Below are 14915 nucleotides of genomic sequence, written 5' to 3' on the forward strand. Positions count from 1 at the left end.
AAAAGCTAGTCAGAAGAAGGAAGCATGAAGTGCTCCAAAATATCTTGGTAAACGGGTGCAGTGACAATGGTTTTTAAAAACCACAATGGATCAACACAATCAGATGACATTGTACCCCAAATCATCACAGAATGTAGAAACTTAACAATGGACTTTGGGCTATGAGCTCTCATCTGAAAAGAGTCAACAGTCCAGTTCTTCTTCTCCTTAGCTCAGGTAAGATGCCTCTGATGTTGTCTGTGGTTCAGGAGTGGCTTAAAAAGAGGAATACAACAACTGTAGCCAAATTCCTGGTGGCTCTTAATGCCTCAACCCCAGCCTCAGTCCATTCCTTGTGAAGTTCAATCAAATTCTTGAATCAATCTTGCTTGACAATCCTCATAAGGCTGCAGTTCTTTCGTTTGCCTGTGCATCTTCTGACACACTCTATCCTTCCACTTAACTTTCTGTTAACATGCTTGGATACAGCACTCTGTAAACATCCAGCTTCTTTGGCAATGAATGTTTGTGCCAATGATTGTCTTCTGGACTACAGTCAGATCAGCAGTCTTCCCCATGATTGTGTAGACTAGTGGACCGAACATGAGAGAACACTCAGGAAACCTTTGCAAGTGTTTGAAGTTGATTAGCTGCGATTGTGAATTGGTTGTTTTTTTGTTAAATGTGAACTTAAATCATTACAATTGAAAGAACCAAAGACCTAAAGTACTTTAGTCTGTCTGCATTAAACTTATTTAATACACGAGTTTCACAGTTTAAGTTGAATTACTGAAATAATTTTATTTTTCTATGACATTTTAATATATTGTACTTCTCTCAAAAGACATTTGAAGTAGACATATGATAATTCATGTTTTTCTACTGTGTCTAGATGTTTTTGTAGTTTTAATTACAGTGTTCTCATGTACTGTAGTTTTTTTTTTAAATAGCATTTTAAATTAGTTAAAATGATGGTTCTAAAAAAAACAACAATTTGACTGTAGACTGCAGGTATGTTGTTCACAGTTCTCCTAACCACAGAATACAAAATTTGGCATTTTTATTGTGAAATAATTGTTTTTTTCCATGATAAAGCAATGGTCCTGTGTGTTTTAGACACCTGAGAAATGTATGTGTTTGTGGTTTGGTTGCAGGTTCTGCAGGGCCTCGATTACCTTCACAGTAAGTGTAAGATCATCCACACGGACATCAAACCGGAGAACATCCTCATGTGTGTGGACGACGCTTTCGTGCGCAGGATGGCGGTGGAGGCCACTGAGTGGCAGAAAGCCGGAGCGCCGCCACCGTCTGGATCTGCTGGTATTCTGTTGTTCTGATTGGTTAATGATGAAGAATGTGTTTGGTGACTCTCTGACTATTTCTCTCTCTCTGTTTGTTCGCAGTCAGCACGGCTCCTCAACTCCAACAGGTCAGTGAAGCCATCATTCTCACATACATATGCAGGAAAATGACCGCTATCTTCAACAACTCAAAAACTCTAGTTTGCTGTATAGTTGTAATAGTGGAACTGAGTAACACTGCGATGGGGCATAATGATAGACTGATTATTATTATTAATACTGTGCAATGTTATGTTTCTATATTCAAATAAAGGGTTAAAAATAAAAATGTTAATTACCACATTTAAATAAAGATGCAGGCAAAGTGTCGCTAATTAAACAATATAATATAAATGTTCAGCTAAATTCTGTATACTTCTTGTAAACACACAAGTAAATATGTATATAAATAGCCTTTTAATTAACAGAGAGTAGAATAATCGTAGTAAGACATGCAGACATAAATGAAAACTAAACTGACACGAGAACAGCTGTTACTTCTTGCCCAGTTAGTAAAAAAAAAGCATTTAATCAAGTTAAGATAACCACCAAAACCAAATGCAATACCTTTATAAAAGTTCTTTATCATCACATGTTTCTGAATTTGATTGATGGCAACAGCCATTTTAGGATAGTTTGTGGCTTGGTCTTGATGAATTAGGAGTAAGGGTGTAATGAATTGTGTATCGTACGATTCAAGGTCATTATCCAAATCATCAAAGTGATCATCCTTATCCCCTTGTTATCTTGTCATTATTTAGTGGTTTAGAATGCACTCGTCAAAGGGAGCGATGTCATTTCCTCATTATCTTCAGCTGGAATGTTCCCATGACAACGACCGCAGCACCATGAGCGTCAGCTAATTCGTTAAGGGATGGATGCATTGCATAAAATTACTTTTTCTATACATTTTTTTTATACTTATTATATTATTATTATTATATTACCATATTTTAAAAACATTTTAAAATCTAAAATTTATGTTTACTTGCAAGAGTTATGCTAACAATAATAAAGATAACAAAAAGACATTTATGACATTAAAACAGTGACATCTGCTGACGCACATCGGGCAGCGTTAGTCACGGGAACATCTCCAAATCTCCAAACAACTGAATAATGACACGCTCGAGCTCTGCTCACTCAAAGCTCCACTAAAAAGGGAACAGGGATGATCACTATGATTTGCAAAATGACCATAAATGATACGCAAATCATTACTGCTCCTGATGTTTCACAGTTATTTATCTGAAGTACGAGAGATCTGAGCTGTCTCCTGTGGTTGGCAGGTGGGGAAGATCTCCAAAAATAAAAAGAAAAAGCTGAAGAAGAAGCAGAAGCGGCAAGCAGAGCTGCTGGAAAGACGCATGCTGGAGATCGAAGCTCTGGAGCGAGAGGCGGAGAAGCAGAGATCCAGCGGAGCGTCAGACTCGACACACGGTCCCAGCCTGGCGCTGGCGGACAGCGAGGAGGATGAAGAGGATGATGAGGATGAGGAAGAGGAGGCAGAGGGAGAGAAGGAGCGGCCTGTCAGACTCACCAACCATACATGTGAGTTCAGTACAGATGTCCTCGTTTATAAGAATCAGCTGTTGATGATTTTAGGATCTAAACATTCTGTTCACATTTTAACCAATGATTTCTAATACCATGCAGAGGAGGTTACTGTCATAATGGATAAAACTCTAGTGATGATCAGATGATAGGATTCTGGGGTCAGGACTGCTGTATTAGACTCAAGTTAGTTTGTTGAACTCAGGGAGCTTCTCTGAGCAAAAACATCCAGTTCCATTAGTTTGTTCAGAAGATCTCTTCAGTTTGTTGTCAAGCTGTTCCTTTTTTGACTTTTTTGTGATGGTAAAGTCAAATCATTTTTATTTATATAGCGCTTTTAACAGAATAGTAGAAATGAAAAGTAATGAAAAGTACGCCATAAACTACTAACCTCAAGGCCATCCTAGATGTGTATGACTTTCTTCTTTCAGACGAACACAGAGTTTTTAAAGAAATTAATAAAACTAACCTATATGCCTTCAGGGAGTTATTACATGTCCTCTGAAGTAGGTTGATGGGTTTTTGTAACAAAAATATTTCTACTTTTAAAATTATAACCTAAATAACTGACTTTATTTACGTAATAATTTATGCCTTTCCAGCATTTTTGTTACAAAAATCTGCTTCAGAGGACATATAACCCCCAGGAGGCGTATAGGTTAGTTTTATGAAGCAGTACTTATCTGATTTATGAAGCTTTTTAATTATGGCCAAATAATGTTTAGTGCAATGAGTTAAACAACGATGCTACAGAAGGTGCTTTTTAAGGTAAAATAAAAAAAATGTTCAAGTTCAAAACTAATAAGTAACATATTTGTTTGGACTATTAAATGTGTGTTTTCATGTAAGACCAATTTTATGTAGTTTTAACCCAATTAAAACAAAATAAAAGCTAAAAGCTGAAGCCAGTACCATCTATGCTATTATTGAATGTACTTACTGTGCAGTTGCTGCCATTAATTTTAGATGGTTACAGTTATTGTTTTCAGTAGCCAAAAAACATTTTGTCCTGTTAAATACCTAATAAACATCTTGTTTATGTATACTTTAATATTTTATTGTTTGTTGCTCAAAGAAAAAAAAGGAAATCTGTATCAAAATGAAAAATCATGATCGGTGCATCACTGTTTTTTGAGTTGATGGCTGTCTAAAATGTTTCCTCATAGTTCTGACTCTGTTTCTCAGGTGCAGAGCCAGATCAGGATCAAGATCAGGATCAGGATCAAGATCAAGATCAAGATCAAGATCAGGATCAGGATCAGGATCAGGATCAAGATCAGGATCAGGATCAGGTTCAAGATCAAGATCAGCATCAGCAGGAAATACAGGAGAATGAGGAAGGTTGTGACATCCTTGCCGCCGCAGATGGTCTTGCTGAAGAAGAGTCACACACACGCACACACACTCCACCTGAGCGACAGGACACTCCTGAGAATGAGAACGAGTGTGAAAACTCAAAAGAACATGAGCAGGATGGAAATGAAGCTGTGAGAGAGGAAGAGGAAGAGGAAGAGGAGAATAAAACAGAGGAAGAGGAAACGGAAACGGAAGGCACACTCTCACAGAGCGCAGAGGACGAGACGAAGACACACGAGTGTCCAAATGAAGAAGAAGCAGATCCACCTGAAGAAACGATAGAGAAACAAGAAAATGAGGAGGAGGAGGAGGAGGAGGAAGATGAAGATGAAGAATATGAGGAAGAGGAGGAGGAGGAGGCGGAGGATGAAGGCCAGAAACCATCCAGCAAGGAGCACACTGAAGTGTGTAAAACGAACGGTCACGTGATCTTGAGTGCACAGGAGCGTCTGTCCTCACCTCTGCTCTGTCCTCTGGTGGAGTCTGAGATCAGTACAACTGACCGCGACGCTTCGGACGCCTCGTACGAGCTTTTCAACGGAGAGACCTCGCTGACGAACGGAGCACGGCACCGCGGCACCACGCCACGCTTCCCAGAGCTTCCTCTGGATCCTGAGCCTGACGACTGCGAGCACAACGAGGCCCAGGCGCTCAACACCGACCGCAGCCGAACGGTGTCATCGTCCAGCACCGGAGACACGCCCAAAGGTACATGACTGCTGCTTCCTCAAGAAGCTCTTTGTCTCTCTCTCTCTCTGTCTGTCTGTCCGTCTTTCCATCTGTTTATATGTCCATCTGTCTCTGTGTCTTTGTCCATCTGTTTGTCTCTCTCTATCTCCTGTCTGTCTGTTCATCTTTCTTTCTGTCTGTCTGTCCGTCTGCAGTGAGGGTCAGAGCGGCCGATCTTCTGGTGAATCCTCTGGATCCGAGGAACGCAGACATTCTGAGAGTCAAAATCGCCGATCTGGGCAATGCATGCTGGGTGGTAAGATGTCCTACAGAACAGACTGTCCATATGATTGTAAATTCCCGTGTACGGCTGGACATGAGCTGTGTGATCAATGCGTTTCCAGCACAAGCACTTCACTGAGGACATCCAGACGCGGCAGTACCGCTCCATCGAGGTGCTGATCGGAGCGGGATACAGTACTCCTGCTGATATATGGAGCACGGCCTGCATGGTGAGCATCCGAGCGGCTCTCGTCTGCTGCTGCTGCTGTCTGTCACTGAGTCTGATCTGTCTGTCGTCCGCAGGCGTTTGAGCTGGCCACCGGGGACTATCTGTTTGAGCCACACTCTGGTGAAGACTACTCTCGTGATGAAGGTACCGCTCAGCCGCCTGTGTTCGCCTTCTTAAAGCTCAGAATGGTGTAGATCTCGTACAGCACGCTGTAAACTGCTGTCTTCAACATGTTTACCATCACCCTTGGTTTTCTACAAAAAAATGAATTTTTACGGCTAGGGATAGGGTTAATCAGACAATAGGTCCTTTCATATCTGGTAAATTGCCGGAAAGAGATCATGTGTGAACAGGCCCTTTTTAAAGCAATTCTCCAGCAATTTACCGGTATGAAGAAATTTGCCGTCACTTGAGATGAACCGTTAGTGATTCACTAACGTATGATAAAATAACTAAGTGCCTTAACCCCGGCTAACACTGTGCGATTTTAGGAAAGGATTCATATAACCGGAATGTGAAAAAGGCTAACTGACTGGATATAGTCCCACTAATCATACAACTACTTTATAAATTAGTAAATGGATATGAGATACTGATGTCAGCATGAATGAGCACTGAGACAATAAACAATAATACAGTTCATTAGAGTCATTAGAGCACACAATGACACAAGCAGACACATATTTTAAGAACACTTTTCCCATTAACTGGTCAAATGCACATCAAAGGTGTGCGCTCTGATGTAAACGAGCACGGATGAGAGAGTCATTCCCTCTCTGACAGCAGAGACCGTTGCCCGGGAAACGCCATAAACTTTCAAAATGAAATTATTTAAATTGATTTTTGTATTTGTAGTACTGTTCATCACAGCGATAAGTACTTTTAATATTTTGTTCCAATACGCCATTTATTTTTAAATTCTTTATTATTCTGTCACACTTTAAATTAGGGCTTCGTTATTTAACATGAGTTAATTAATTAGGTAACTTAAACTCCCAATGAAAAATTCTTAGGTAATTCAAATATTTAATGATACGTTGTTAAAATCAAAGTAATTATAAACTGTGTCATAAACACAGTTTTTTTTAAATGAACTCAAGTTAACATAAACTAAGAATTGTATTATTTTTAAAAAAGATTTAACTTCTGTAGCAAATGTAGCTTTTGTTCATAAATAACGTTAAAGCATTAACTGGTCTTTTAATTCTTTTGCACTTTATAAACTTGTAAAAATTGTAACTTTATCAATTTTTGTGCATTGCTTTATTGTATTTACACGTTTATATATTTTTGTTATAAGAAAAAAACTATTAAACGTGTTATAGTGTTATATATGACATCACTTTTTTTAACCACTAAATTTCAATATTGTGACAATACCGTCTACCGTATACGTAAACATGGCTAGACACAAGTGACCAATCAGAAGCAACTATTTCAAGCCCTTTTGTGAACTATCGTGCTTGAGAACGACACATGTGCAGTACGCTAATACACCATTCTGAACACATCTGCTTCTGTCATTCACTCTGTCATCTTGATTCTGTCCTTCACTGTCACTCAAACGAAGCTGAAAGCTTAGTGTAACTGTTAGTATTCAATGTCAGAAAGTGTTTAGGGTTTTTAGCCGATACTAAACTTCCACTTTCTCCCTTCTGATTTCTTCCTCTGTATTTTCCCATCACGCTTCCCTCTTCCCCTCCTCTTCCTCTCTCTCTCCTGTAGATCATATAGCTCACATCATAGAGCTTCTCGGCTGCATTCCTCGTCACTTTGCTCTTTCTGGAAAATATTCCCGAGAATTCTTCAACCGGAGAGGTAGTGTTAGAGACAGAGGGAGGACGGACACGAGCGCTGCCGCACACACACACACACACACAGCAAGACTGAAGCTTTGTGGCTTGATGTTAGAGAGGTCATGAACTGCATTTTCATCTCTTTACATTGTGTGAGTTTTTTCACCAATTTTCAAAATTTATAAAAAAAGATTACTTTTCATCCTCATTTTAACTCTACTTCACTGGGCATCAACTCTATAAGAAACGGCAGCAACCATCAAAAAGAGCTCTGCTGTAGGTTCCACTAAAAGATTTTAAGAAATACTGGCCACATAATTAAGAAAAAAAGACAAAAACATGCTTGTTCATTTGCTTAGAAATATAAGCTCAATTCTTTTAGGTGCAGATTGTGTTGAGGAATGAAATATGCTTTGTGTTTTTATGTGTAAATATCAAGAACAATTTGATTTTTCATTTCATGACCTCTTTAATGACAGTCAGTCCTGCTGGGTCTAATCTGAATCCGGCTGGTTTCACCTGGACATCAGAGCTATGTGTGTGTGTGAGTGTGTGTGTGTGTGTGTGAGCGTCCGTCCTCCTGCACCGATGCATGAATAACTCATATTGTGTGTGTGTGTGTTTGTGTGTGTTGGGGGTCAGACCACATCGCTCTGATTATGGAGTTACTGGGAAAAATCCCCCGCAAGATCTTCGCAGCTGGAAAATACAGCCGTGAGTTCTTCTCAAAAAAAGGTAACATTGACAGTCTGGCGTCCGTCTCCGCTGTTGAGGAGCTTGACCGATTCGGATCACTCAAAAATATTGCACAGTTAGGACTGTGTGATAATTAGAGTTTTAAAACGACTATTTGTGATTAATCGCAGTCAGAGTAACATTTTGCTTACACACTATGTGTAATTGTACAGTGTTTGTGTGGAGCTGAACAGCAGCAGGACAGATGGTAGGGTCACCTAATCTTAAAACACTCTCTGGTTATTTAGATAAGAGTAGTAATGCTTCACATGAACAAGAAAAATCTAATATTTTATATATAATTCTAACATATTTTCCCTTAATATATAGATGTGTATGTGTGTGTGTGTGTGTGTGTGTATATATATATATATATATATATATATATATATATATACACATACTACACACACATAGTATGTAAACAAACTTTTATTTTACACAACATTCACGTTATATCCACTACTCAATCTGACCTGATACAAGTCAAATTCCAAATTCCCAGCAGTTTAAACATGTAAAGAAATAAATTACTAGCAGTACTAATGTGGGCGAGTCTTACATAAAAAATATAACAGTGTGGGCAGGTCTTACGGTAATAGTGTGGGTGGGACTTACAGTGTTGTTGTGTGCGCAGTATTGTTACAAAAATAGTGTATCTTGCATTAATGTGTTTTTTGATGTACACAAGTAAACAATGAGTAACTCAAAGTGGATTGCAAGCAGTAATAATGTGGGCGGCTCTTACAGTAATAGTGTGGGCGGGTCTCACAGTGATGAAGTGGGCTGGTCTTACAGTAATAGTGTGGGTGGGTCTTACAGCGATAAAGTGGGCTGGTCTTACAGTAATAATGTGGGCGGGTCTTACAATAATAGTATGGGCGGGTCTTACAGTGATGAAGTGGGCTGGTCTTACAGTAATAGTGTGGGCGGGTCTTACAGTAATAATGTGGGCGGGTCTTACAATAATAGTATGGGTGGGTCTTACAGTGATGAAGTGGGCTTGTCTTACAGTAATAGTGTGGGCGGGTCTTACAGTACTAATGTGAGTGGGTCTTACAGTAATAGTGTGGGCGGGTCTTACAGTAATAGTGTGGGCGGGTCTTACAGTAATAGTGTGGGCAGGTCTTAAAGTAATAGTGTGGGCGAGTCTTACAGTAATAGTGTGGGCAGGTCTTAAAGTAATAGTGTGGGCGTGTCTTACAGTGATGAAGTGGGCAGGTCTTACAGTAATAGTGTGGGCGGGTCTTACAGTGATGAAGTGGGCAGGTCTTACAGTAATAGTGTGGGCGGGTCTTACAGTGATGAAGTGGGCAGGTCTTACAGTAATAGTGTGGGCGGGTCTTACAGTGATGAAGTGGGCAGGTCTTACAGTAATGTGCAGCAGCTGCTGATCTGGGGAATCTCTCTCTGCAGGTGAACTGAGGCACATCACCAAGCTCAAGCCCTGGTCTCTGTTTGATGTTCTTGTGGAGAAATACGGTTGGTCAGCTGAGGATGCTGGTCACTTCACACACTTCTTGCTGCCCATGCTGGAGATGGTGCCGGAGAAACGGGCCTCTGCCTCAGAATGCCTCAACCACCCCTGGCTGAACTCGTAGCACTTTGGCCCCTCAGACTCATCGACCCCTGCGGCCCCGTCCTGACCTTCAGCCTGCTGCCATCAGAGAGAAAGAGCCAGAGAGAGGAGGCTTCAGAGGGGCGAGGGCGGGCTTCAGCACACACACACACACTCAGACACACACTCACACTGAAACACGCACATACACAAACTCACAAACATTTACTCATTCATACACACACTTGCATACTCACAACCACTAACACTAAAACACTCGCACAAAAGCTTCATTCAGTCTGCGTCAGCCTCATTCAACTAAACTTTACACGCAGAAAACAGAAAGAAATAATTTCATCAGATAAAATATATTCTATTCCTTTATTTGATTAAATATCATGATATTTCATTTAAAGAAACAAGAGTGTGGATCAGTGGCGGCATGTACTCGTGCCTTCAGCTAAACTCTTGTGAACGTCCTAGCAAAACAAATAATTGTACATTTACAAACATTACAAATTCAAACATTTACAAACATTACGGACTCAGTGACTGTGAGTATGAGAGTCACCGTGTGTGTGTGTGTGTGTGTGTGTGAGAGAGAGAGAGTGAGATTGTGTGTGTGTGTGAGAAAGTGAGATTGTGTGTGTGTGTGAGAGAGTGAGATTGTGTGTGTGAGTATAATTTGTGTGTGTATGTGTGAGAGAGTGTGTGTTTGTGAGAATGTGAAATTGTGTGTGTGTGTGTGTGTGTGCTAGTCGGTGTTTCTGACAGGAAGCCCACCTGAGTCCCTCTGCATGAAGCCCCGCCTCTTTCATCCCACCATCCAATCAGATTTTGCAGTGGAGCTGTTTACAAACCTCACCCCTCTCTCTCTCACACACACACACACACACTGCCCTGGGAAATATGAATCCAGAAGACAAAGAGACGCTTGGTTTCGTGGAGCGCAAGCACCAGAGATTGTTGGATTAATGTTTTGATTCGAAGCTTCGGTTCCTGGTTCTGCGGCGGGCTCTGCTCTTTCTCCTGCAGGACGGCCATGGCTGCACTTGTGTTTGTACTTTTTGTTCAGGGAAACGTACCGATTTACAGAGATCCAGCAAACTGTCCAAAAAACTCGCAACTGCTTGAGCTCAAGATAAACACGCGGTCGTCATGGAGACGCGCCGCAGCAGTTCCTGTGGCCTCGCGCTACTCAAAACACATCTTCTTTCGTCATCGTCACAGTTAGTCCAGTTGCCTATTTTCGCAATAAAAGTAGATGGTGAAATATTTTTAAAAATATTTAAATTCATTTAAAAGAAAAGCAGTTCTCTGATGTTGTGACAGTGACAGAGTTTAGTCGTAATAAGGTGATTGTGTTTCGTCTATTCTGAGATGTTTTATTTCCTTTGTTTTGGTTTTTATTCAGTTGTCTCTTCCTTCATGACATTGACTCGTGCTGCTCTGTGAGGACTCGTGTGACAGTCATGAATTTTATTGAAGATTTTTGCAATAATAGCGATATGATGATGAACTTTTGCACCGGAAGCTCCAGATGTGTCTCACGCTGACTGTTCTTCCCAACTCCACAAATGCGTCTTTGTTTTTCATTGACAGATTTAATAAAATTGTAAATTAATGGATCACATTGTCTGAACATTTCCACCATTCTTGCTCTTCATATGAGTTTATTTAAGATGCGCAGCAGTCAGTATCTGGTCAGTCATGCTCTGAATGTACACAAATCTCTTGTGATGAAGAATATCCCACAGTAAAGTCTGTCTGAAGTTCAGCATCATCCACTTAATTCATAGTTTCCGGTCAGGTGACCGGTTCCTGACCTGAAGTACGGCCACATTATTAGGTACACCTTACTAGTACCGGGTTGGACCCCCTTTTGCCTTCAGAACTGCCTTAATCAAGGTACTGGAAACATTCCTCAGAGATTTTGGTCCATATTGACATGATAGCATCACACAGTTCATGCGGATTTGTCGGCTACACATCCATGATGTGAATATCCCGTTCCACCACATCCCAAAGATTGAGATCTGGTGACTGTGGCGTGCAGTAAACTCACTGTCATGTTCAAGAAACCAGTCTGAGATGATTTGCACTTTATGACATGGAGCGTTATCCTGCTGGAAGTAGCTAATGGGTACACTGTGGTCATAAAGTGTCAGCAACAATACTCAGGTAAGCTGTGGCGTTGACACAATGCTCAACTGGTTCTATTGGGCCCAAAGTGTGCCAAGAAAATATCCCCCACACCATTACACCACCACCACCAGCCTGAACCGTTGATACAAGGCAGGATGGATCCATGCTTTCATGTTGACGCTAAATTCTGACCATACCATCCGAATGCCGCAGCAGAAATCGAGACTCATCAGACCAGGCAATGTTTTTTCAATCTTCTATCTTCTATTGTCCAATTTTGGTGAGCCTGTGTGAACTGTATCCTCAGTTTCCTGTTCTTAGCTGACAGGAGCTTCACCCAGTGTGGTCTTCTGCTGCTGTAGCTCATCCGCCTCGAGGTTGAACGTGTTCAGAGATGCTCTTCTGCATACCTCGGTTGTAACGAGTGGTTATTTGAGTTACTGTTGTCTTTCTATCAGCTTGAACCTGGCCATTCTCCTTTGACCTCTGGCATCAACAAGGTATTTGCACCATGTTCTATTTTTCAGACCGTTCTCTGTAAACCCTAGAGAAAATCCCAGTAGATCAGCAGTTTCTGAAATACTCAGACCAGCCCATCTGGCACCGACAATCATGCCACGTTCAAAGTCACTTAAATCACCTTTCTTCATTCTGATGCTCGGTTTGAACTGCAGCAGATCGTCTCGACCATGTCTACATGCCTACATGCATTGAGCTGCTGACATGTGATTGGCTGATTATAAATTTGCATTAATAAGCAGTTGGACAGGTGCACCTAATAAAGTGGCTGGTGAGTGTAGAACTGCAGCACATGTACATTTTATCATCTCTTTCACATCCGCAAATATTTAGATCACCTCTCAAAACAATAAACCAAAGGTACGTGAACAAAATCATATGCTAGTATGTTTTGAATGGTTTGAGCTGGAGCTTTGCTAGTTTATGTTGGACCAGTTTAAACCAGTATACGAGCTTTAAAACACACCTACCACCTGCAGGAGGGACCGTAAGGGGCCGGTGCCTTGTGGTTTGGGCGGCAGTCGAAGGCGGGGACCTCGACAACCCAACCCCTGGACTCAGAACCTAGTTCTAGGGACATGGAACGTCACCTCTCTGGCAGGGGGAAGGAGCCTAAGTTGTTACGGGAGGTCGAGAGATACCGGCTAGAGATAGTCAGGCTCACCTCCACGCACGGCTTGGGCTCTGGAACCCATCTCCTTGAAAGGGGCTGGACTCTTCACTACTCTGGTGTTGCCCGCAGTGAGAGGCGGCGGGCTGGTGTGGGCTTGCTCATACACGTGGTACACGTGGCATTAGGACACCCTAGGGTGGAGGTCGATGATTGACTTTGTGGTTGTATCATCTGATCTCCGGCCGCATGTCTTGGACACTCGGGTGAAGAGAGGGGCAGAGCTGTCAACTGATCACCACCTGGTGGTGAGTTGGATCCGTTGGCGAGGGAGAAGGCCAGACAGACTTGGCAGGCCCAAATGTACCGTGAGGGTCTGCTGGGAACGTTTGGTAGAGACCCCTGTCAGGGAGATCTTCAGCTCCCGCCTCCAGCAGAACTTTGACCGGATCCCGAGGGAGGCTGGAGACATCTCTTTGGTCGACGCAGCCGTCCGGAGCTGTGGCCATAAAGTCTCCGGTGCATGTCGTGGCGGCAACCCCCGAACCCGATGGTGGACACTGGAAGTAAGGAATGCCGTCAAGCTGAAGAAGGAGTTCTATCGGGCCTGGTTGGCTCGTGGGACTCCTGAGGCAGCTGAAAGGTACTGGTGGGCCAAGCGGACCGCGGCCCAGGTGGTTCTGCAGGCAAAAACTCGGGTCTGGGAGGAGTTCAGGGAGGCCATGGAAAATGACTATTGGACAGCCTCAAAGAGGTTCTGGCAAACCGTCCGACGCCTCAGAAAAGGGAAGCAATGCCCTGCCAACACCGTATACAGTGCTGGTGGGAACCTGCTAACCTCGACTGGGGATATTGTCGGGCAGTGGAAGGAATACTTTGAGGACCTCCTCAATCCCGCCAACACGTTTTCCACTGAGGGAGCAGAGGCCAGGGAACAGGGGGGGGACTCGACCATCACCCTGGCTGAGGTCACTGAGGTTGTTGGGAAGCTCTGAAACACCTCTGCAGCATCGCGTGGACGTGCTTCTGGACTGGCAGACCGGGGTGGTGGTTCCTCTTTTTAAGAAGGGGTACCAGAGGGTGTGCTCCAACTATAGGGGGATCACACTCCTCAGCCTCCCTGGGAAAGTCTATGCCAGGGTACTGGAGAGGAGAATTCGTCCGATAGTTGAACCTCGGCTTCAAGAGGAACAATGCGGGTTTCGTCCTGGATGTGAAACACTGGACCAGCTCTATACCCTCTTCAGGATGCTGGAGGGTTCCTGGGAGTTTGCCCAACCAGTCCACATGTGTCTGGGGAGAGGGAAGTCTGGGCGTCCCTGCTTAGACTGTTGTCCCCGCGACCCGGCCCCGGATAAGCGGAAGAAGAAGAGAGAAGAAGAGAGAGACAAAAATAAATAAAATAAAAAAGAGGCACGTGAATGAAGATACAGTAGATTAAGGAGAAATCTTAAACAGCACAAATTGTAGATGTTTTTATAGCTTTTTTGTTAACAGATGTGGAAATTGTATTTAAATACAGCTGCAGGTCTTGTTTGAAGGTGTTAACGTGGGGTTGACATTTAGTACATTTACATTTAAGAACATAAAACTTTCCAATAAATATCAGGTTAGGTAATGCCTGTCTTTAGCATAAAAAATATATATATAATTTTTTAATCAGGGCATTAATCTTATTTCGTAAAGACTGAACAAAAGGTCATTCCCAAAAGAAATAAGCTACAGTTTCAGAAGAAAACTCACGGAAGGAACAAGATGCATCAATGTCACTTAATTTTTGCAAAAAATTGCTTGACATGATAAAACCTGTGTATTATTTTATATTATTTCTTTACCCTGATTTTTTAGGAAAATGTCTGAGGGAGCGTATGAAACCTCTCTATTTTTAGCTGTACAGAACAGTTCGTTTTGCTGCTTGATGTTGAAGATCTGTTTTTCTTATCATGTGATTTTTTTTAATGTATGTCTCAATTCTGAACCCACTGGTTTGTATTTCACTGTTTTTCACTCAGTTTTACGATTTACTGCATGTTGTTATAGACATACGTGTATGTGTGTATATATATATATATATATATATGGTTATTCTATATGTTATTTATATGGTTATTCTCGAACCAATAGATTTCTATTTAAAGAACAT

At 42.0% G+C, this 14915-nt stretch overlaps 1 protein-coding gene across 9 annotated transcripts in view; it reads left to right on the plus strand.

The window, feature by feature from the left end:
* The window catches only part of srpk2 (SRSF protein kinase 2), a 33525-nt gene extending 22399 nt beyond the window's left edge, over window positions 1-11126 (plus strand). For 3 of the 9 annotated variants that reach the window (XM_043227580.1, XM_043227581.1, XM_043227584.1), the window contains 10 exons: window positions 1134-1299; window positions 1383-1408; window positions 2609-2870; window positions 4059-4937; window positions 5114-5214; window positions 5303-5410; window positions 5484-5553; window positions 7135-7227; window positions 7848-7940; window positions 9357-11126. In XM_043227580.1, the coding sequence (XP_043083515.1) occupies window positions 1134-1299; window positions 1383-1408; window positions 2609-2870; window positions 4059-4937; window positions 5114-5214; window positions 5303-5410; window positions 5484-5553; window positions 7135-7227; window positions 7848-7940; window positions 9357-9541 (1983 nt within the window). In that variant the 3' untranslated portion in view covers window positions 9542-11126. Of the gene's footprint in view, window positions 1-1133; window positions 1300-1382; window positions 1409-2608; window positions 2871-4058; window positions 4938-5113; window positions 5215-5302; window positions 5411-5483; window positions 5554-7134; window positions 7228-7839; window positions 7941-9356 lie in introns of all 9 variants that reach the window. The other 6 variants (XM_043227582.1, XM_043227586.1, XM_043227583.1 and 3 more) reach the window with 4 other exon arrangements.
* Window positions 11127-14915: the final 3789 nt, after the last annotated feature.

This window comes from Puntigrus tetrazona, chromosome 25, assembly GCF_018831695.1.
Source record: "Puntigrus tetrazona isolate hp1 chromosome 25, ASM1883169v1, whole genome shotgun sequence".
Taxonomy (NCBI): domain Eukaryota; kingdom Metazoa; phylum Chordata; class Actinopteri; order Cypriniformes; family Cyprinidae; genus Puntigrus; species Puntigrus tetrazona.